Source organism: Theropithecus gelada, chromosome 9 (genome assembly GCF_003255815.1).
Source record: "Theropithecus gelada isolate Dixy chromosome 9, Tgel_1.0, whole genome shotgun sequence".
Taxonomy (NCBI): Eukaryota; Metazoa; Chordata; class Mammalia; order Primates; family Cercopithecidae; genus Theropithecus; species Theropithecus gelada.
In genome coordinates, this window is record NC_037677.1 from 11162949 (window position 1) to 11186910 (window position 23962).

At 45.9% G+C, this 23962-nt stretch overlaps 1 protein-coding gene across 22 annotated transcripts in view; it reads left to right on the forward strand.

Annotated features, from left to right (window-relative positions):
- CELF2 (CUGBP Elav-like family member 2) overlaps nt 1-23962 on the forward strand; it is an 871667-nt gene that overhangs the window by 797818 nt on the left and 49887 nt on the right. For all 22 annotated transcript variants that reach the window (XM_025397815.1, XM_025397819.1, XM_025397825.1 and 19 more), the window contains 3 exons: nt 3395-3553; nt 8070-8133; nt 20892-21026. In XM_025397815.1, coding sequence (XP_025253600.1) covers nt 3395-3553; nt 8070-8133; nt 20892-21026 — 358 coding nt within the window. The remainder of the gene's footprint in view (nt 1-3394; nt 3554-8069; nt 8134-20891; nt 21027-23962) is intronic.

Genomic DNA, 23962 nt, shown 5'->3' on the forward strand with positions numbered 1-23962 from the left:
TGGCTTTAGGAGAAGGTAAATACCCTGGTGTGGATGTACACCTACGAACCTAGATAGATGGCTCTGTACTTTTAGTCTGTGATTTGGGTCATGGCCTTTCAGAATTTTGCACAAAAGCATTCCAAGAGTGATATGCCGTTACTTCTTCTGTATTGTCTGATAGAATCATTTGGGAGTGCATGTTCTGCTGTATTATGTATACTGTATCTTTGTGTATGGGTGATCTTTTCTGGAGGTGGCCTTGTGGTGTTATCTGAAGCCATGTTTTCACATTTTGAAAAAAGAATATTTTCAATTTTATTTAATATGCAAAAAACTTTTTTCTTGATTGAGCTTCTGTTTCCCCCCCCCATTTTCTTGGGGTTTTATTTTTTGTTTGTTTTTGTTTGTTTTTTTGCAATGCTGCCTCTCCCAAAGCATGCTGGGAGCTAAGTGATCATTATACGTCATGTTTTGTGGCAACTCTTTTATAGTGAATCGAAAGGTGGGTGCAGAGGGGGGAAGGAGTGTGCATGGCATTGTCATTCAGTGTTTACTGTACTTTTCTGACTTGTGATACCAGCATTGCAAAGCCTATTGTCTTTTTCGAACATTGATCTTGACTTTGATATTCCTAACATATCTTATATAATCACTGTGTTTTCCTTTCAGTGCAATGCATTTTTAAGACACTCACAACCCCCTACCTGACGGCAAGCTCAGGTGAAAATCGGGCATGATAGGAGATAATGAGCAGGATTTGGAATGTCTAGGAGGCTAATCTTGTCTGACACGCAGTTACACATGTGATGATGTTTTGCTTCCCTCTTTCTGTTACCGAGGCTGCTCCATTCCTGTGGATTAGCCTGATTTCCAGCCACATTTTAATCTTCAATTCAGTTTGAAGATTAAAATGAAAGTGCTGTTAGAAGCAAAAAAAAAAAAAAAAAAGAAAAAAAAAGTCTTTACTTGTATTTATCTTCCATATACGCGTTTCATTCTTATTTTTATTTCTTGTAATTTAGTGATTTGTACCCAAATTGGTCTTACCTGAGATAATTTGGAACCTCAATTCTTCAGTGTTTCTGTTAGAACCATTGTGATCCCCATCCCTTCCCTTGGAGCCCCCCAGTAATGCTCAGAGAGCCACGGAGAACCCACGGGAGACCATGTAACCCTGTGTTCCTGTAGGAGGAGGACTCAGGACCATAAAGCAGAACTGGGCATGAACCAGGCTGAGAAACAGTAGGTTCCCATCATGGAAAGAGTTGGTTTGACCACTGGGGCATATTTATTCCTAAGCCCTTGATCCTTTATTATTAATATCTCTATTATTTAAAAACCAAATTTGGTGTACTTGTTTTTAAAACCAGACATTCATGCTTACACAGAGGAGCCCTCTGACACTTAAATTTCTTGTTTAGTTTTTTTTTTAATTGGCATTTAAATAGGAGGTTATACATTATGCAGTCACATTATAATTGTTTGACTAACGTTGTTTATTTTTTAGCTAATTACATTATTTCCAGGACTCTGGCATGTATCTTTAACCAAGATGTATTACCTAATTCACAATGACGTGAATGTTGAAAGAACAAGGTCTTAAAAACAATTAATTTTATATCGTGCCTTTTATTTCTCCACTTGCCTTCACTCTATCCCTGCCCTGTGTTTCATGGTTTAAAAAATTATTTTTTAAGCTATAATCATTGGCCTAATTTTCTGCTTTTATATCATTTTTTACTATTTAAGGAAGAAAAAAATAGATGTTCTGTTAGGAGAGATGCTATAATTTGTTATGGAACAAATTTGATGGACCAATGACAACCCTTTTCCATGCAAAACCCCCTGTCTACGTAATCTACAAAGTATGTTGCTCTCTTTTAAGTGAAGTACTGAAACATGGAACAGATACAGAAAAATGAATTACAAATTTTTTTTAAATGATGGAAATACTATTTTTGTGCAATTTGCTGACATTTAACATTCTGTACCATGACTCGGCCTACCAGAGCTGAAGACCAATAGGCTGGAAGTTTAACACTGACATATTCATCTCATTTTTCTCACTTTTTTTATTAACAGACATGATATCCTCATGTATTCAGAACTGCACCCCAATAACTACTCAAGGTGATAAGGAAAAAAATAAATGCGTTTGTTTTCCAGAAAAGAGCAACATGACCCAAAGGGAATGGAACAGAGAATCTCATTTAAATAGGAATATAGCATTTCTGAGAGGAGAGAGAGAGAGAGAGAGAGGTCTATTATCATGCTGAGTTTCAATAAAAGTTTTTATTTTAATCACTTGGGTAGAATTACTTCTTTATACCTCAGCAAAATTGAACAGCTTTAATTGTGATGAAATGTGTAGGCAAGCCACACAAAGGAGAAGAAGAGGCTGGGGAAGGAGGTGGAGACTTCTGCTGAGTTACTTACCAAGTGGCAAATGTTGCAAAGGTGCTTTGGAAAGGAGGTCTTCGTGCTTGGAGTGTTAGGCCCTTATTATCCCTGATGATTTTATCTAGCTCAGAAGTGAATTCTGTGACCTTTGGCCATTTCTTTCTCACTACCCCTATTCCTTGCCTTTTAAAGGAAATTAAAACTGAAAGAAGCTGCTAGAATGGTGAGGTTCATTAGAGAAAGAAGCCAAGTGGACTCCTCCGTCTGCTGTTCACGGTCTATCTCCTTTGGCTAGAATGTGCTTCTGTTTTTTGGGTTTGCACCAGCTCCAGGGATGGCGGGTAGAGGGTAGAGCAGTTGTGCTGAGGGAAGAGGCCTCTCTGAAAACGTGAACGGTTACTTTGGAGAATGCCTGTGTTCTCTGAATATCTCCTGCCCTCATCCACATAACTAAAAGGAAGCCCTTCTCCCTATGATTGCTGGGTCGCTAGGATTTTCACAATCCCAAAGTTCACAGGTACATAACTGAAAATGGGAAAGAGTAAAAGATAAATGAATGAGAGACGTGGCCATTCCCATTACAGATTGTCCCCTTTGTCCTCTATCCATCTGTGGACACGGGCAGACACACAAAGCCAAGTCTGTCTTTAAGACGAGCAAACCGTGAAGCTCAATTAAAGAACCTTGGAAGGGTCTGTTGTCGGTAAGGAGGTCCTGCAAGGTTGAAGGAAGACACAGGAAGAGAGAAGGAGAGGCAGTTTCTAATCAGAGCAAGAAAGCAAGTGACTTCACCGACCACCAGATCCCCCAAAGAAACTACTGGCAGTAGCTGGAATTTTCTGTTGATGGTACTGTTCAGAGAAGAAGGAGGAATATCAAACCATTTTAAACCATTTCAGCCCATTCCATGTGCTCCAGCCTAGTGCAGAAAGGTAGCTCCGGTGCTGAGTGTCGTGAGCGGATTCCGCCAGCCTGTAACCCCCTCTCCACTTTCCAATGTGTCTGACCACAGGGCTGCTCTTCACCTATCGTGGTGAAGTTTGCTGACACTCAGAAGGACAAAGAGCAAAGGCGCCTCCAGCAGCAGCTCGCTCAGCAGATGCAGCAGCTCAACACTGCCACCTGGGGGAACCTGACGGGGCTGGGCGGACTGACCCCGCAGTATCTGGCGGTAAGTGCTGAGCAACGCCAGTGTGGTCCTCACCCGCGGAAACTCTGCAAACTGACTTTTCCCCTCCCTGTGCTGAGGCATTCGTTTTCAGTACATTTTCAATCTCGGGGAATTACTGAAATCAGCATCTATGCAGGATATTTTTCCAAGTTAGGATGATTCTGTTAAGAACAGGACTACTTGAATTCCTGCCTGATGTAGGCTGGGCAAAGTCCCACAGGTTAAACTTCTAACCCGTGTTTGAAAGGTACCCCAGCGCCCTGAGTTAGAAGATATGCAGCTGGGCCGGGCGCGGTGGCTCAAGCCTGTAATCCCAGCACTTTGGGAGGCCGAGACGGGCGGATCACGAGGTCAGGAGATCGAGACCATCCTGGCTAACACGGTGAAACCCCGTCTCTATTAAGAAATACAAAAAACTAGCCGGGCGAGGTGGCGGGCGCCTGTAGTCCCAGCTACTCGGGAGGCTGAGGCCGGAGAATGGCGTGAACCCGGGAGGCGGAGCTTGCAGTGAGCTGAGATCCGGCCACTGCAGTCCAGCCTGGGTGACAGAGCGAGACTCTGTCTCAAAAAAAAAAAAAAAAAGAAGATATGCAGCTGATGATGTCACGAGAGGGAGGCCACTGGGCTGGCGGGCTCATCCTTGTCAGGTCAGGGTCTGCCGCAGCAGGACGTTGGGTGAAATCTCCCAGAACTTCTGTTCCACGATCCTGGCTTTTTGCAATGGAACCGGGTTGATGAAATCAAGTGTTTCTTACTTCATCTATTTGAAACCAACAAAATTCTATTATTTCAAGTCCCAACAGACCCAGTTCTTTCAGCCATTCCTAACCTCTCATGGTGTCTGAACTTGAGCTTTCTGGTTGTTTACTCATGCTCTCCGTTTCACTTTGTCGGTGTCTTTATTGAAACACAGTGACCAGAATTTAAGACAGTCCCCACAGCGAGATGTGACCAGGACAGAGTAGTAACCCCTAGTGTGGACTTGAGGGCGTCTGACTGGAGCTTGAGAGCAGCATTTGTAGTAACCATGGCAGATGCGGGCTGGAAGGCAGCCAGTACTCTAAAGATTTTATTTTTATTTGAATTACTGCTAAATTGTGCTCTTCCCCATTTTTCTGCTTTGGAACATAAGTGTTGGACTTCACATTTATTAATATAATTTCATATTACGGGTTTGGGCCTTTTATTCCAGCCTCAGAGGGTCTGTGTGTGTGTGTGTGTGTACCCTACATGTATTGGGTCCTCATTCTGTCATTTTACATTTTAACTATCCCTCTTGGGATCCTGTCACCCATTAGCTTTACTTTGTAGCAGAAGTTGTGCTATTGCGTCAAATTATCCTCCCTATTCCACCTTGGAAGGTGAGATTATCCAGCTTGTAGGACAGATGAGGAAAGGGAGACTCAAAGACATTACATAACACCACCCAGAATCAACCAGCTGCTAGTGGCCGATGGGGCTTCAGCCCTGCGTGTCCCGCTGGCTGGCCATACCGCCTCTTTGAGGACTCTGGGTGCTGCCGTGGGTCACCTTCATCTTTTTAGCTGCCCCACCCCCAGTGCCCAGTGGGGTCTGGTATATAATAACTCTTCAGTACATATTTGATGAATGAATGAGAAGCATCCTTTTCCTGTCTTCCTCTGTGCTGTCAGCAAAAGCGTTGGCTCAAGTTCCCATCACTTTCTGTCCATTTCTCTACCTTGTCCATGAAGATACCATGAGAGATTTTGTCAGCTGTCTTGCCAGAATCTATATTTGCTCTGCCATTTTTTTCTTGACTTATCAGTCTAAAAATTACTTTTAAAAAAGAAATGAGTCTAGCTTGACATTTGTTTTCCACAAATGTGTGTTGCTCAGATGCTCACAGACGATTCTGTGTACTAGAATTTTTGTCCGAGGCTGACATCATGCTCATTCACCTTCCTGTACTTTCTAAGAGTCCGGCTTCCCCCATCCACCATTACTGAGACACATGTCCACTCTGTCTTCTAGCACATCCCCTGTGCCCCCACGGCTCACAGAAATCTCTGGCACATGTTTCTGGGACCGCATCTGCAAATTGTTTGTGTACGTGAAGGAGAGTAAATCTCAGCTTCATTTATAGAAACATGTTGTTAGAAGCTCTCACTACGTTTCCCTCTGCCACGGGTGATTCTTTCTTGGCCATGTTTGTTCTACTCCCTTTCAGCTGAAAAGCCCTTTCTCTCAAAGAGCCCTTAGCTACCTTGAGTGGTAGATGCTGACCCTGGCTCACCAGAGGTTGGTTATCCATGGCAGTAATCCTGGGTGGTGGTTTAATGACACTCCAGGTATTTCCACTTACCTCAATAAGTGTTTTTAACTCCTCTAAACATCTTCAAGGCTAGCTTAATTTTTAAAATTTCAAAACATTGAATATGAGGAGGACATTGGAGTTGATAAGTGCAAGAGAATGAGAAACCCAACAGATGAAACCAAAATAAGGCCTTACTATTACAGTGGACAGTCCCTAGCTTTTCCCACCCCCTCTTCCCCGCTCTCTTCCTCTTTCTGTGTGTGTGAGAGTATGTGTGTGGGCAAGGAATGGAGAAGAATGACTCAACACAGACTTTTCTTGGTTTTAGTACCTGATAGTATGAAGTCCCGTAATATCATTGTACCTGAGGCTTGAGTTGAATCAGCCAAGGGTCCCCAACCCCTGGGCTGAGTACCGGTACCAGTCCATAGCCTGTTAGGAACCGGACTGCCCAGCAGGAGGGGAGCGGCAGGGCAGTGAGCATTACTGCCTGAGTCCTACCTCCCATCAGGTCAGCAGCAGCCTCAGAATCTCCTAGGAGCACGAACCTGTTCTAAAGTACACATGCCAAGGGGTCTAGGTTGCGTGCTCCTTATGAGAATCTAATGCCCGATGAGCTGAGGTGGAGCAGTTTCATCTCAAAACCTTCCCCTCAACCCCTGGTCTGTGGGAACATTGTCTTCCACGAAACTTGTCTCCGGTGCCAAAAAGGTTAGGGACTGCTGGAATCAGCCACTGATAATTCCACACTGCTTGGTGCTGTTACCTCAATTAGGATCCATTTTCGAGCCATATCCATGTGTAGGGTTTTTCATATCAAACTGGAAAGACCTGGACTTCCCCAGAGGAACAGTGTTCTAGCTTGTTTCACAGAGTCTCAAATCAATTCTGAAAGCTTTTTTTTTTTTTTTTTGAGACAGAGTGTCGCTCTGTTGCCCAGGTTGGAGTGCTGTGGCACCATCTCTGCTCACTGCAGCCTCCGTCTCCCAGGCTCAAGCAATTCTCATGCCTCAGCCTCCTAAGAAGCTGAGATTACAGGCATATGCAACCACACCTGGCTAATTTTTGTAATTTAACTGGAGATGGGGGTTTCGCCATGTTGGCCAGGCTAGTCTCGAACTCCTAACCTCAAGCGATCCCCCCCATCTTGGCCTCCCAAAGTCCTGGGATTACAGATGTGCGCCACCACACCTGGCTCTGAAAGCTGTTTTTAAAATAGTGAATTAATCTTGTTCTTCCTAAGTACATAGTGTGACAACAATATTTCAGTAATAAATGTGGTAAATCTGTGTTTCTGGTATCCATGTACATTTGAATATAGGAGATAACTGTATGCTTGGCGCCACTGCTAACTGTATCTGTACTGGTCTACCTTACCAAAAAGCAGATCCGTAAGTTCAGCCCAACACTCAGTCTTTCACCTAAGTTAACCTGCGGTTCAGCTGAGTTGGACAAGTCCAGCAGCACCCCAGGGGCTCCATGCCTTTATCTCATGGAACCCACTCATTCCGCATGGCAGGAAAAATGCAGCCCTGAAAGCACTAGTGGAAAATGCAGACTTCCTCGCAGGTATATTAATGTTTTTGAAGATTGACATTTACAGTGCGTGACTTCGACGCACATAGCACCAGATAGTTCTAAGTTTTGACGAGCTGTATGTTTCACTCTGCAGCGAGGCCTTTTAAAACGGCTGCCCATTTGCTTGGTCATGTAGTGGTGGCTGCAGCTGTACAGTTGTGAATAGATGCATTTGTGTTCGTAGTTACCATGATGATCTTTATGTTGGCACCATGTGCCAACATAAAGTCAGTGAACCCATGTGCTTCTGATGAAGGATGAAGAAAGCTGAACGGTGCTGGAAAGTAGAAGAGAGGGAGGGAATGGACCCTGATTGACAGAGATGAGTTATGGTAACTGCTAGACTACAGAGAGAAATAATTAGTCACGCTATGTTGGTTTCAATAGATTTAACACCTGGTTGTTAAAAAGAGTAAATTGATTAATTGTTTTAAGGCAGCAGTGTTAGTGAGTTTCCCCAGTGTCTCTGTTTCTTAATAGAGATTAGACATGAATATGGATTTACAGCCCCAGCTCTGGGGACGTTCAGTCCATCAATAGGCAATAGCAGCCAACCCTGTAAATGCAAAGTAAACTGAATTTGTCCCCAGTTTAATGAGGGAGTTACTTTGCTCTCACCTTCTCCACCTAGCCCTGACTTTGTCCTTGTGCATTCATCCGCAGCTCCTGCAGCAAGCCACCTCCTCCAGCAACCTGGGTGCGTTCAGCGGCATTCAACAGATGGCAGGTAAGTCAGGAAGCACGCCTCTCTTTTTGACTATGCCATTGTCAGAATTTGGGGTTGGTTCCGAGGACAAAGAAGAAGCAGGGGAAGAGAACCAAGAATGGTGATCAGACTTGTTAGCTTTCTGTCTGGTGTTAACGTTAGAACCGCCTGCTCTGAAGTGTCTCTGCTACCTCTTAGATTACCCACCCACCTTCACTGTGCATGACAGCTATAGAATGAAGGGGCTGAGAAATCCTGCTTGGCATCTATATCAACAAATGACTAGTCATTTGTTGTTTTTATAAATAAGATTGATTACTGGGGGCTTTCCATCCAGATCCTATATCTAGGGCAGCCAAATGATTGACACCCCTCTAAAATTTTAATAACAGACAGTCAATAAAAATGTTCTGACCTCCGTAATGAAACCCAGGATTGCAGGCCTATCTTTGATGCGGTTTGCAGCCCCTTGATAACGACAGACAATTAACAGGGTGGCTTTTTTACTGTAGTGCCCCAGTTGACAGAATCGTGCATCAGAAGCTTTTATGTGAAAGTAGAATCTTTGTTCTCAAGAAAATCAAAGTGTGACTGCATTTGAAAGCCAGCTCGTTGAAGGATTCCTTCTTCTAATGAGCTGCGCCAGTAGTAACTGAGGTGCGGTGATTAGCGAAAGGTCACTCCTGCCGTGCCACCTTCCGTGCCGATTTCCCTACCTAACATGAGGCCAGGGAAGGCAGCAAGTGCAATAAATCAGAACACAGGTGTCCATTAACCTGCCGTGAGGAATGGTCAGAGAGCCTTTTCCTTGTTTCATTCCAAAAAGGTGGGGGGAGAGGGCAAGGAGAAGAACAGGTTTTTGGCATATTAGAACCAAGCATGGTTTGTTTTAACCAAGGACGCCCTGAATCAGTGCAATGAAACCTGCATGTGCAGAACGAAGCATTTTTTCTTTGTCACCATGAAAACTCCTTTTTTCCATACTGCTGTTTCTTTTTTTAAATATGTATCCTTGGGTTTTGTTTGTTTGTTTGTTTTTTCTTGTTTCACTTTGAATGAATCTGGAAAAACTTCCAAGGGGGCCTCTCCCTGGGTGTGGTGTGTGATTGGCAGCCCAGCCGTTGTGGCCCGCGGCTCCTGGAAACTCATCAGCTGACGGTCTTCCTTGACCCGCAGTAAAAACACTACTGAATTCATCGTTGGGCTTTAAATCCATCGGCACCGCCACCTGGTTCCGTTGTAACATAGCTTTTGGATTATTAGAAATAACACATAACTTGAAATGATAGTTAAATCATTCAGCAGCGTCTTTATGAATATGGTTCGGGAAGCTGGCCTTGGAGCTAAGAATCACATTGAATGGTTAATTTATTTTTAATTCTATGAAAGGAGCTGGAGAGAGATAAGTAAAATATTCAGGGGATTTTCTGTGTTTTAAAAGAGAAAACCTCCTGATTGCAAGCTCGAAGATAAATGCTAAGATTTGTCACACTTTCAGCCCATGGGAGATTTGCTTTTCTCGCATGGTATGGACTCCCCGGGATCTGAAATTAGGGGCTTTCCTTAGAGGTGGCCTCAGGCTTTTCTACTCCCACAGTAGAATTATGCAGAGAAGGTCACTGGGTCCTGAGGCTGCTGCCGAGTGTGGTGTCCCGGGTGCACAGCGTGCCCTGTCATCTTTCATTAGGATGTGTGTGCCTGTGCCGCACCAGCCGCAGGTCAGGATGCCAGCCCCTGCATGCTCTGCGTGCTCATTTGAAAACTGAGGGTATCTGGGAGTCACCTTACAAGGTGCCGAGGAGCAGATGGCTAATTTAAAGGCAATCCGTATGTGCTCTGAGCCTCCCGAATTATCAATTTCTTGAATCCTCAATGTGTGAAATTCAGCACACTAAGTCCACATAGGCTAGGAAATCAAACACTGGACAGGCCATTCCCTACCGTCATGTGGAGTATTCAGAGTCTTCGGAATATTCACAGTCTTCAAGGTGTAGCTGTTGGGCTCTGTGAAGAATACCTTGCATTTATAGGGATCGTCAGGTCCCCTCTTCCTGCGTATTTGAAGTATTATGGTTTGGAGTACTTTTTCCACCAGTGAAGAAAAGTTTATATGGCCTCTCCTACTCTCTTGTCTTGCCCCAGAAGTGGGGCTTACCTCTGCCCTTGCCAGGAGTCTGTGCCCCTGTTATGGAGCGATCATGGTGAATGGGCGATAGAGGTTCCTTCCTGGGAGAAGCTTTCCCAGCTCCCCCAAATGTGAGAGGGGCGCCTCTCTCCCGAATTCCCCAGAGCCCTTTGTTTCCTTCCCTCTGCCCTCACCTCCCTGAATGCTTCAGGATACTCTGTGGATACTCTTCAGTGCTCCAGGAGAGCATGACCCAGTGGCCGGCAGACTCGGCTCTCACCCCTCTAAGAGCTGCTCATGAGTGTCCTCGAGTGGATGAGTGAATAGATGTCTAACTCAACAGACATAAATCCCCAGTGGAGCCTAAGTTAAATGCCCGGTTTTTAAATTAAGAAATACGACTTCAGCAATATGTATAGACCAAAGGAATGTTAAACTAATGATAGTATCTTTACAAATGAGTTGTTGAGGATTTGGGGATAGTTTGTATAACATAAAACAAAACAAATACAATAGAAAGCATATGGTAGTAGGATTGAAGAAACCGGAGAGGTTATTTATCCCAGACACCACCTGATGTTACAGTGCTTACTGAGTGACTGATACTGTGTCCTACTTAGAGTGGGCGCATCAACAATTCACATGTAATTTTTCTGTATTACATGGACGTATATATAATGATCTCTGCATCTAAAATTCAAGCAGTCCAGCCTGGAATACTGTCACCAAAAAGCGAAAACCAATTTCAGAAACGAATAATATTTTGTTGTGAACAACCCTCAGAGCATCCCGGTGTGTCCTTAAGGAGATAAGGTTTATAGCTAGAGTGTAAAATGCCACATTTATATGGGTAAAACATTTGCAGTTTCAGGAGAAAATAAAACCAAAAAAAAAAGAAATTTGAGACGACTGGTTCCTAAGTAGTTGCATCAATAAAATTGAATGAGACGTCAGCTATACTTTCTTTCCCAAAAAATCTTACCATTTTCCCCTCAAACTAAAAATAACTTCAGGTGTGCTTTATGGTTTTTAGCAAAGAGAACCTTTACGAAATACGGAATTTAGAAGCAGAAAATGGATTAGGAACATACCTTGATAAACTGACGGCTTTTATATCTACTTTCTGTGCCTCCTTGGAGTTGGTTGGTTTTTCTTTTCCCTCTTAAAATTTATAATAAAAACTTGTCCATTTCTCACTCAGCAGTGATACTTGTTCCGTAAATTTCTGAAATCTCAGAAGCTTGGGGTCTGAGTTTGGGCTGAGAGCTTGGATTTTTCTTGAAAGAGAAAAGGAATAAGAGAAAGTGTCTTCTGTGCCTTTAATTTGTTTGTAACAACTATCAACTCCAAAGAGCATCATAGTAGAAAAACGAGGGGTAGTGTTTTACCATTTTGCTTTTAACAAAGCTCCTTTTACAAATCATGCAGCTATCCTCATAGCAAGCTGAGGCCATGACTACCACTTTGTTACTACATTACAATTGGAAAAAGGGAAGATGAAAAGGTTAAATGAGTAATGTGAGACCACAGCAGTAGTCAGTGACCTAACAAGGATTAGGATATAGAATTCCCTAATACACAACAACCTGATGAAGTAGGGACTCTAGCCCACTGCACGGTCGGGCAACTGAGGCTTAAAGAGGTTAGCAGACTTGTCCGAAGGCACTAAGCTAGTAGGTGGCAGGACCAAGCTTCAGGTCCAGTTCACCGATGCAAACCCAGGCTGGCAAACCGTGCTCTGTGCCTCAGCCCCTTCAGGTGTGTTTCACGGCCCCCACACTGTTAGGAAGCACTTCAGAGACGGTTACAGGAAAGCTGCCTTCCTCCATCCTGGAAAACATCTCAAGTTTATCACGAGTGAGTTTTTCTTTGTTAGGGGGAATTTTTTTTTCTAGGATAAACAATTGTTACTAAACCAATTACAGAGGCTGTGAAGGTGTGGTGGAAGTATCTTCTGATGAACAGGAGGAAACGCCTTTGTTTCCATTCTGATTCTGAGTAAAGCAAGTAGTAATTCCCTTCCAGAATATCTGGTCTAAGTTTTGAAGGTAACAATAGAATTGTAGAGTGCAAATATTTGCTTAAAACCGTGAAGCAGCTCTTCTTTCATCAACTTGAGATCTGTTCTCTTAGAAGACTGTCTTGGCGTCTGGCACAAGTGGAGAGGAGGGAAGACATTTGCAGAAACAGTGTATCAGAGGTCTGAGAATGTCAAATTGGAGGCGCTCCTGGAGTTGTGACGCGTGCTTGGTACATCCACAAAGACCCATGCAGAACTTGGTTCCTCCCCAAGCTGAGTCTCCAGCAGTCCGCACTGCAGACGCTTCCTGCGAATGTGCTAATAGGCCTTATGAGAACATTCTATAACCACCCATCTGTCACTTTTTAACAGACCTGATTGGCAAGCACTTGTAACAACTGACATCTGTTCATGCTTATTGATATGCAGATTTATGGTAATTGCTATGAACAATAAGACACAAAATTACCTAAGGTGAACATTAAATTAAATTTTCATGCCCTTCTCCTTATAAATATTTTTTTTTAATCTTAAATTTCAAGTAGGCATATTGCGCATCTGTTTGGTACATAATTTCTTCGTTTTGAGGAGGATTTTTTTCCCCAAGTATTGAATGAAAAGTTGAATCCCTGTATTCTCAACTTTCTTTGCCATCTTCATAGCCCGTTGTTAGAGTTCCTAAAACTTACTTAAATGTTTTGCATGTTCAGTCACTGGATTATTGCCCCTGATTCGAGAGGTGCCCATCTGAGCAGCATGCTTCATAAAGTCAAATGCGGTTTTTCTTCTCCAAGAGGAACTATTTGCCAAGCGTGTGCCCGTGCCTCTCCGTCTGGTACCCTTTCAGGATGAGCATGTGGGAGAAAGTGTGACTTGGGGTGCAGACTGAGGAGGCACCTGGGAGAGGGGCTGAGACAGGGAAAGGACGGGGCACCCACATACCTCAGAAAAGAGAGAGCAACAGAGAGGAACCAGAAAGACGACTTCCAGATGAGCAGAAGTGAAGCCCGCTGTTAGCTCTGGGGAGGAATAAGGGGAGTTTCAGGAGAGGCCCCGCGCCCCATCCAGGAGCAGGCCTGTGCCTGACGCCTGTGCCCGAGAAGCCTGGTCAGGCTACGGAGGGAGAGGGAACCTCTGTCCTCACCCAGCTGCCCTGGCTGGTGTCTGCACATCGAGCCAGTGCCTTTCCCCAAAACCGCTTCTCCCCAACGTAGGAGGGGAAGGCAGGCAGAAGAGATGACCACGTTCCAGGTGATGGCGCTGTGGCTGTGGATCCATCTGTGGCAGGAGAAGCCAAGACATCAGCCTCTGGGGATGTGCATCGTTGCCAGGGAAGGGCCCAGGAATACCAGGGCCAAGACAGTCCCCACGCTATTCTCACCTCGGGTTATTACTGTGGTGTGACAGAGTGTGAGACAGTCAGTAGCGCCTATAAGATCGGTAGGTGCGGGGATGTCCATGGGACAGGATAGACAGAGAACACATGGGCCACGGCCTCTGCCCAGCTGAGGGGACAGAGTCTGCTCTGGGCGGGGGAAACAGTGCCCTCACTGCCCTCCAGCCTCAGTCCTGGTTGGAGTGAGATGCCCAGGAGGCAGGGGAAGTCCTAGGGGTCTCAAGGGCTATTCTCTGGGGCTTCCTGGCTCCAGCCTCCACTGGGTCCTCCCCTATTGTCACCTGTGCCCAGGAAGGTAGCTAAGACTAGAGGATCTCGGGCTCACCTGGCTGCTGTTTATGCTGGTGTGCGTGTGCGTGCAAGTGTGTGTGTGTGTGTTCAGACTGGGAGGAGGCACTATCTCCTTCATCCTCCCTCTTCTCTGTGTCCTCACTCCTCAGCTCTCATTTCTTCCTGGCGGTCCAAGTCACTGCTGCACCCCCGGGCTCTCATGCAGTGATCTTCCACTACCACTTGTATCTCTTTCAGATTGTCTAAAGAGGTCCGACGTGACGCTCTTCAGCTGTTGAGGGTCTGTCACCAAAAACGTTTTGCATGCACATCACACACATACGTTTTCATAAAATTTCAGAGAGTTTGCAGAGACCCTAAACCCTGTCAGGGACCTCTGCCTCAGAAGCACCAAGTTCAGGGGCCTGATGTGGGGTAGATGAAGAACACCACGAAGAGCACTGAGGCAGCAGCGGACGATGGTCCATCTGGTCACTGAGGCAGCTAGAGCCAGTGGTCTGTAATATCTGGGATTCTGGGGATGAATGCAGAAGAAAATCACGTTAAGAAATTAGGCCAGGTGTGGCGGCTCACACCTGTAGTCCCAGCACTTTGGGAGGCAGAAGCAGGCAAGGATTTCTTGAGCCCAGGAGTTCCAGACCAGCCTGGACAACATAGCAAAACCCTTCTCTACAAAAATTAGCTGGGTGTGGTGGCAAGCACCTGTAGTCCCGGCTACTCAGGAAGCTGAGGTGGGAGAATCGTTTGAACCTGGGAGATGATGGCTGCAGTGAGCCATAATTTCACTCCTGCCCTGGTGACATAGCAAGACCCTGTCTCAAAAAATATATGTGTGTGTTAATTGCCAAATTGATTGAGAGAGCAGAATGTAGTGCATAGGTAAGTCGTTAGTGGTTAAGTGGTTAACCTAGTTCTTAGCTACAAATGAAGACAAGATCACAAGTTCATTCCCAGCCCTCTGGCATTCAGGTGGCAGGCACGAAATTCGTATTGGCCCCAGTGTTCTTGGACCCCGGGGCAGGGCGCGGCATTGCCTGGTGAAGCAGCACTAGACTGGAATCCGCCCCAGCTCTCGCATCTGTTCAGACTGTGGTGGGGCGAGCAAGGCCACTCCCAGCAGATATGGGGACCTGGGAGTGGAGTGAACTTCTGGGCCCCTGCCACATTGCCTTTCGAAACCCTGTGCTGGACCAGCCCTTTCCTTCCTCTTCCTCCCTCCCGATCCCTCCCAAACTTCTCTCAGAGGCAAAGTTTAAGGAATAAAACGGATGCCAAAGCACAGGAGGAGAAGGAAGAGGAGCTCAGAAGAGCTCCAGATGGGGACCGAGAGGGCAAAGGGTAGCTCGTGGGCAGACCAGGCTGGCAGGGAGAGGGCAGGCACCCAGGGAAAGGGCGGGGCTCTCCTTTCAGGGAGCGACCCTTGGAGAATGGCTCATGGTGTGTTCACTTCTCCACGCCCGTTTCCTCTGTAACATGTACAAGAGTCACAGTGCCCACACCACGTAGACATGTTAGGAACCCTAGTAGCAGGGCACAGGTAAAGAACAGAGGAGCTTGCCTGGCATGCACTTTGTTCTTGCTTCTGTTGTCATCATCGTTTAGGACAGAATTATTGCAGTTATTAGTCTGAGAGCTTCTTTTTTGAGCTTAACTCTACACTAGGCATTGTTGTTTGAGCTTTCTGTGTGTTGACCCATTTAATCTCTTAATCCTCAAGAGGTGGGTTCTACTTCAGTCACACTTTATAGTTGAAAACCCCAAGGTGCAAACAGGTAACTAGCTTGCTCCAGGTAACAGGCTGGCGGTCGGTGAGGCAGAGCCAGCTTTCAGCCCAGGTTGTGTGAGAGCAGGGCCTGAGCTCTTCTTGACCAGCCTGTACTGCCTTCGGGAGGTGGTGGTGATTGCTGCTGTTGTCCCTGGTGTCACCAGTAGAGCTTGTGTTCCAAGAAACGTGAGCAGGTAAGCTGCCTGCCTCACCTCTGGTATACAGGCACTTCTTTTTTCTTTAGGAGATGAGGTCTCACTCTGTTGCCCAGGCTGGACTGGGCCCAAGTGATCCTTTAGCCTCAGCCTCCTGAGTAGCTGGAACTATAGGCACATGCTAGCACACCTGGCTCATGAGCACTTCGTTCTGAAAATAAGAGTAGGGAGGACCATGAAAGCCTCATGGGTCAGCACACAAGGACTAGGAGAGGGATAGGCTGGAAGGGATGACATCTCCTGCAGCTCCTCAGCTGGGCTGTGCTTTCCTACGCTCCTCTACCATCCCCATCGAATCAGAGACTTAAGGGAGGATTTCATTCTGAATCTGGGCCTATTTCAAGAAACTGATGAACTGGCAGGATTTCTTCCCCACTCCCTGACATCTTCCTGCTCTGATATCCAGCAGTCTGCTCAGGTACATGGACTATCATGTTTTTTACTTTATCCTCAGTGTCTTGCACAGGGTCTAGCCCATCATGACCACTCAGTAACTACTGCATGGATGGATGGACGGATGGATGGATGGATGGATGGATGGATGGATGGACGGACGGATGAGTAGATGATGGGTGAGTGAGTGGGTGGATAATGGATGGATGGGTGATGATGGATGGATGGTGAACGGATAGATGGGTGGATGATGGGTGGGTGGGTAGATGGATGGGTGAGTAGATGATGGATGGGGGTGAATAATGGATGAGTGGGTGGGTGGATGCATGGTTGATGGACGATGGGTGGATGGGTAGGTCAGATATGTCCTAGAGGGGGACCCCCTGGCCTGAGCCTAGAACGGTGGCTCTGCTTGTCATTAAGCAGTGCCAGATTATAGATGGATGTGGAGTAGATGATGAGTGGATGGGTGGATGGTGGGTGGATGATGGATGGAGTGGATGAGGGATGACTGTGTGGTGGGTGGATGATGGATGGAGGGGTGGGTGGATGATGGATGACTGTGTGGTGTGTGGATGATGGATGAGTGTGTGGTGGGTGGATGATGGATGGATGGGTGGGTGGATGATGGATGGAGTGGATGAGGGATGACTGTGTGGTGGGTGGATGATGGATGGAGGGGTGGGTGGATGATGGATGAGTGTGTGGTGGGTGGATGATGGATGGATGGGTGGGAGCATGATGGATGGAGGGGTGGGTGGATGATGGATAAGTGGATGGGTGGATGATGGATAGATGGTGGGTGAATGATGGATAGATGGATGGATGGGTGGGAGGATCCATACCACAATGAGGGATGGATGGGTGTGTTGATGAAGGATGAGTGGCTGTGTGGATGATGGATGGATGGGTGGGAGGATGATGGATGGATGGGTGGGAGGATAATGGATGGATGGATGGGTGGGAGGATGGATGGATAGTTGGGTAGATATGTGGGTGGATGGATGGATGGTGGATGGATGATGGATAGATGGGTGGATGATAGGTGGGTGGATGGATGGATAGTTGGGTAGATATGTGGGTGGATGGATGGATTGATGGTGGGTAGATGATGGATAGATGGGTGGGAGCATCTGTCCCACAATGAGGGATGGACGGGTGTGTGGATGAGAGATGGATGGGTGTGTGGATGATGGATGGGGTAGATGGATGATGGATGGGTGGGAGGATAATGGATCTGTGGATGGATAGTTAGGTGGATGGATGGATAGTTGGATGGATGGGTGGGTGGGTGGATGGGTGAATGATGGATATATGGATGGATGGATGGATGGCTGGATGGATGGACAAGCAAATATGGATCCTCCTCCTTGATTGGTTCTGACTAACTCTTCTCTCCTTTGGTCCTCAGATCCCTCAGATGCTAGGGATCACAGTGTCCCCTCCTTTCCACTCTTCATCTTAAGATTCCTTGACCCATAGTTTTTCCTTTCCTTGCAGTCTGGCTGTTGAGCAGCGTTAGCCATGCCTCAGTGTGGTGCCTCAGAGACTCAGCCACCCGCCCTGGACTTCCCAGGCAGCAGCAGGGAAAAGCTTAGCAGAGTGTCAGAAACTCTGTTGGGTGGTAAAGTGTGTGGAGGAGAAATGTAGAGGAGGACACACAGGCCCTCAGCCCTGGATCCTAAAGGAGTGGAGAGAACCTGAGTGCTGTCGGCTCAGTTCCAGGACCTTTAGTGAATGTCAGTGGGTGAGAGAAGGACTAAACATGGGCCCTATTAAGTATTTGCACAGTGGATTAGTTAATGATTGAGAGGAAACAGCCAATATTTGATGCTGTTGTAAATACCAACGAACTAATAAAGAATGGGGAAAACTAAAACCTTGGCTAGCTCTATATAGACAATACTCTTTAGAGCAATTTATGTAAATGTCAAAGTGTCTGTTACCCTGTTTGTCTTATATAGATTTGCTCATCACATACTATATATATTCAACTGTGCGCGCGTACATACTATATATATTCAACTGTGCGCGCGCGTGTGTGTATTTACATGGACTTGAAAATGAGTAAGACAGAATTTTTGTCCTAAAGGAACTTGATATCTGGTTGGGAGGGCAAGAAATACATATAAATAATGTCAACGTAGGGTATGATGTGAGCCACAAAAGAGTTATAAACAAACATATAAAGAAACTTGCAGCTAACAAAAAGTATGTGCATTAAATGTAAACCATATCTCCTTAGGAGGAGGCTACAGGATGGAGGCAGAAGGCTCTGCCCAGGCCCAGGAGGGTCCCCTCCTTGGCTGTGAGGCCTTGGCCAGGGACCTGATGTCTCTGACCCAAGTGGGCCAGCTGAGCCAGGCCATCAACACAGCTCCATCATTGAGGCTCCCACCTGGGAGGGACATATATGTCCTGGAACGGGACCCGCTGGCCTCAGCCTACAGTGGGAGCTCTGCCTGTCGTTAATCGGTGCCAGATGCATATTGTAGGCTTTGAATTTGGTGCTAAGCTCTGTTCTTGTGTGCTCAGCCATATGTTGGTGGTGTGGTCTGGTCATGGTTCACGTTAGAGGAAGCACGCATCGTGAGAGAGCCAGAGGGCACGGATAGACGTGCGTGAACGTACCTCACTCCTTGCAAGACCTCGCACAGCCTTGGTGCTCCCTCACATTCAAGTCAAACATGCATTCGTGTGTTCGTAGGAAACAGAGCCCCTTGCTGGGACCATGTTGGTCTGCAGTAGGGCCAGGCAGCTTGCGTATTTCCTCCATTTTCCCAAAGTAAAACTGAAAAATGAGACCAGGGCCTCTCAACACCCACGTTCTCATGAATATGGCACCGTGTGACCCTTGATGAGAGAAAACCAGGGAATGCTTTCTTCCGATTGTGTTCACTTGGTAAAGAGGATTGCCGGAAGTCTGCCCTTGTCTTGCAGAAATTCACAGGATTACACAGATACCTCTGTCCTGCTTTCAAGCATCCCTGTGAAATAAGTAAGTTTTGAAAAGCAGGTGCTTGGCTTTCAACCTAAGCCGAAAGGCCTGGATGTCTCCTGGAAAAAGATAGAGTATCACTTTGGACAAAATGCGAATCCATTTAGCAACCAAGACAGCAGGAACTTTTTTCTAAGTGGAAATGCACCCTGGTTGAGGAGGCCAGGGCAGAGGGTCAGAAGGGTGCTGTCTAAAACACTCAGCAGCCAGGCACTGAGCTGCCCCCATGGCTGGGGGCTTACAGATATATGTTGCTAGAACATTCTCTTTCCCTCCACCAACACCCCTACACACACATTACGGAAGCAGCTGTCAGGGCACTCTCCCTAAAGAAGACTAAATTTGCTCCGTGGATATTGATTAAGTATCTGGACTTAAGACCGGAGAAGTCCACCATCTTTCTGTCTGCAGTTCCTCTATGCAGGGACAGAACCATTGTTCCATGCTTCTCACATGTGCAGTCTTCCAGTGAAGTGAATCACAGAAAAATAATTTGACCATTCAGAGAACCTTTGGACTGAGAGATGGAAGCGGCCTACAGGGAGAAAAGACAGTTAAACTAACTATCCAGTGCAGGAACCAGGGCTGAACCTACCTCTAGATTGTTGCCCCAAATCTCTCGGCTAATCCCACTCTTATGTTCATGCTAATTTTCATTTCTATTTTTTTCATTATTTTCATGAGTCACACATTTATTCTACTTAAAGTCCCTCTTTAAAATATAAATGCCTTTAAAAGGTAAATACAAATATTTTACAAATAAAACTATTAAGGTACAGCCATTTCTATTCAGTCATTCTATTCATCAGATATGAAATTTGAGCTCCCTATGGACACATTTTAGGGTTCATGCTTAAATCCGGAGAGAGAAGTTCAGTGGCAATAGCAATAACAAAAATAAAAGGTGACATTTGTTGAGCACTTATATAGTGCCAAAGTCATTTGCTTTCATCATCTTTCTTAATCTGCACAACAACCCTTTGAGGTGGGGTTCAGTTAATGCTGCCACTCACTGTCAAGAAATAGATTAACAGGCTTAGAACCCATACCAGTTCAGCTTCCAATAAAATGTAGTTTCTTCTGGAATACCTCGTTTTGAGGAATTGAGTTTACCTTGAAGCCCTTCCTCCAGCTGTTGCCACATCTCACCATGTCTTGGCAGCTATGTCATAGAAGTTGCCAGTCCACAAGGCCCTACTCTGGCCAGTCAGCACTGAAACCTCTCCTCTTTCCACTTATCTCCACAGCATGGCAGGAGGGCCGTGGACTGAGAATACTGGTTAGCGAGTGAGAAGTACAGGCTCTGCCAGGGAGAACTGCGGGGTGGGATTCAGGAGCCCTTTCTGGGTATGTGGTCTCTAGGAAGAGCAATTGCATCAGAGAGAACTGAAGAAGAGGTAGCCTTGGAGGAGAGGGCTGGAGAGCCCAGCTCCTACCCAGGCAGGTGACCATGCACGTGACCATGCACAGGGTCGTCTGCTCTCAGCATGTGTCCTGACGATTTGATGAGCCCTCTCTTGTTTGGAAACGAAGTGTGAGGCCTGTTGCTAAAAGTAGCTTTCTCTTCTCTCCACAGGCATGAATGCTTTACAGTTGCAGAACCTGGCGACGCTGGCTGCTGCTGCAGCTGCGGCCCAGACCTCAGCCACCAGCACCAATGCAAACCCTCTCTCTACCACGAGCAGCGCCCTGGGAGCCCTCACGAGTCCCGGTGAGTGAGAGGGGTGCTCTTCTCTTGCAGGTGATGCAGCAGGAGTGGCAGGTAGGTCTGCGTGCCTCCACGTGCAAAGGGCGAGGCTAGACGTGTCCAGGATGGAGCTGGGAAACTATACTGGGCCGCATTATGTCATTGGGTTATTTTATTTTTTAAAATGATCAAAGTTCGAATTTGTCTTTCATTTTTCATGGATAATATGAAAAAAAGTTTTCAGTGAGAGAATCCACCGTGCAAGCCTTTCTCTCACATTCACTCTGTTTTAAACACTAGTCCATTCAACACTAGTTGTGACCACTATGAAGAGCCTCCATCTCTTAATCTTTCTTTGTCCTGTCCTTTTTTTAAAAAAAAAATGTAAGAATTCTCTTTCAAAATTCCTAATCATTCTCATGTTACATTTCACACCAACTCCATCCATCACACTTGATTTTAAAATCCACAATCCAGCAAGGAACATCTTGGCTCCTTCCTGGTCAGGCTCTGGGCTGTGTCATTTAAGGTCTTTTTCTTCACAAATTTTGTTGCCTTATTCAAAAGCAGACGCCAGTTGTCTTTTCATACAAGCCAGATAGAATGTGATTGCTTAGATACCGTGATTTGAGTTTTTTTTTCTTTTTAAACTTAAAAAAGTCGAATATTTCACAGACTTTCCTTCTCTGAGTTTTCCAGGCCTTGATAGATTAGATGATCTCGCCTCCTTTTCTGTTACATGAAGGAGACGGCCTTGGCCGTCTCCAAGCTTCCTTCTAACTTTCAAAATCCCGTGACCCTCTATCAGCTGTGCCCCAAAGATTAGCTAAGTGTTGAAAAAACTTTAATGAAAAAATAGCATGTGTGTTTTCAGGAAACACACATCGAAAGCTACAGGCCGCTCCACGCTGCCTGTTTTAGGGCTTTTGACTTGAGGGAGGAATGAGGCACATTCCTAGAACCGGCAGTTCTCGACAGAGCAGTCACCCTTCGTCTCTGCGTAAAACATTATGTATCTAAGACGTTTCACCCGGAGGACGGTTTTGAGAGAGCAGTCTGAGAAATGTTTAGGAGAAGCTGGTGGATTTCCCCATAATGTGCTGAAATCTCGTGGCAGGTGTATTGAGTTCACTGTGTACAGTGTCTTCAAAAACATACTGTTACTATATGAGGGCCTCATCTTATATAATAAACACTATTCCTGAAAAATCAACTTTATCACCCTTAATTTCAGGAAATTAAGTGATAGCTTCAGTGCAACACATCAACTTAGTAAATCCTGTAATGATCCCTTTTGAGAAATAAACATTTTTAACATGATGGATTTCCCCTTTATAAAAATAAGTCCTTTAAAAAAATGAAAATTCGACCCTCTCAACTTAGATTTCATAAATCAGATGAAAATGTATTTTCTTAAGTGGGATTTTTTTTCTCCCCTGTGAGCACTATGATTACCCCAAAATAGCACGGAGTGCTGTGACTGCATTGTGGTGCATCTTCAGTCCGAAGGAGGCTTGTCAGTTTAAGAAGTCAAATGCAGAAGCAGCTGTCAGCTGATCAGTGTAGATAATGTAACTCAAAAATCATATCCCGAAAGTGCTGTGTGGTGTGAGCAGGACGGACCCGCTGCCGACCTCCATGAGCCCTTCAGTCCATCAGAGACTTGGACAAGAAGCAAAGCAATGAGTGAAAGATCCGTGACAGAATCCCACTGAAAAAGGGGGCAGGGGACTGGAGGAGGTGACCCCTCTCTCAAAAGGCGACCTTTGAGCAGAGACCTGAGTTCCGTAATGGAAGCCATGGCGTGTGTTGAGGCAGAGGACAGAGCCAGTGGGCGGGGGAGAGCGGAGTGGGGGCTCCAGGGCGGACCGCGTCCCTTCCAGCCGACATTGGGAGGAGTGTGAGCTTGTTGCAACCTTCTTAAAATGTGGGCTACTCAGACGGCCTAGGGCGATGGCCTAGGTGTTGGTCGGAAAGGAATTTTAAACATAGGTGACTATTCTCAGTTTTTTCCTGAGACCGCAGTGAAGGAACATGTGTTGTGAGATGAGCCTTCCTCCCTGCTGGAGTCAAAGCCACACGAGCGCCCCGTCCTTGCCTTAACTGCTCTGGAAGAGGCTTCCTGCCCTTCAGAACGCGCCGCTCACTTAGGTGTCACTGAGAGCGATTTTTCTCTTCTCTACTGAGGACTGCTTTGCATAATAACTGAAAGTATTTTATTAGAATCCTGAAGTGCAGCAGCGGCAGTGATTGAAATCTACATTTCAATTATTTTTCTTAAGTGTAACTAAAAAATCTGGTGTTTAAGTGAAAGTAAATTATTTGTCTAATTTCCATCAGGGACTTTTTCAAAGTCACAGAAAATGTGGTTAGTAGAATTCATGAATCTCCGCTTCATCAAGGCAATTTCCTAGAAAGTAAAAGGGGTTGAAAGCCATTCCCAAGGCCATTGCCATTATTTACTTTTTAAATAATAATAAACTGGGCATACTGTTTGGACCATGAGCCAGTTCACTCGCACCGTGAGATGAAGGGACGCCTCATCCCATCTCTCCTCCACAGGCCTGGGGTTTACCCTGTTTTTAAGCGTGTCTCTTAAGCTTCAGACAAATTCATCTAGAAAGCAAAGGGACAATTCAATCCCCCAAACTATTAATTTTTTTAATAATTGTAAATTTGGCCGGGCGCGGTGGCTCACGCCTGTAATCCCAGCACTTTGGGAGGCCGAGGCGGGCGGATCACAAGGTTAGGAGATCGAGACCACGGTGAAACCCCGTCTCTACTAAAAATACAAAAAAAAATTAGCCGGGCGCGGTTGTGGGCGCCTGTAGTCCCAGCTACTCGGGAGGCTGAGGCAGGAGAATGGCGTGAACCCGGGAGGCGGAGCTTGCAGTGAGCCGAGATCGCGCCACTGCACTCCAGCCTGGGCGACAGAGCGAGACTCCGTCTCAAAAAAAAAA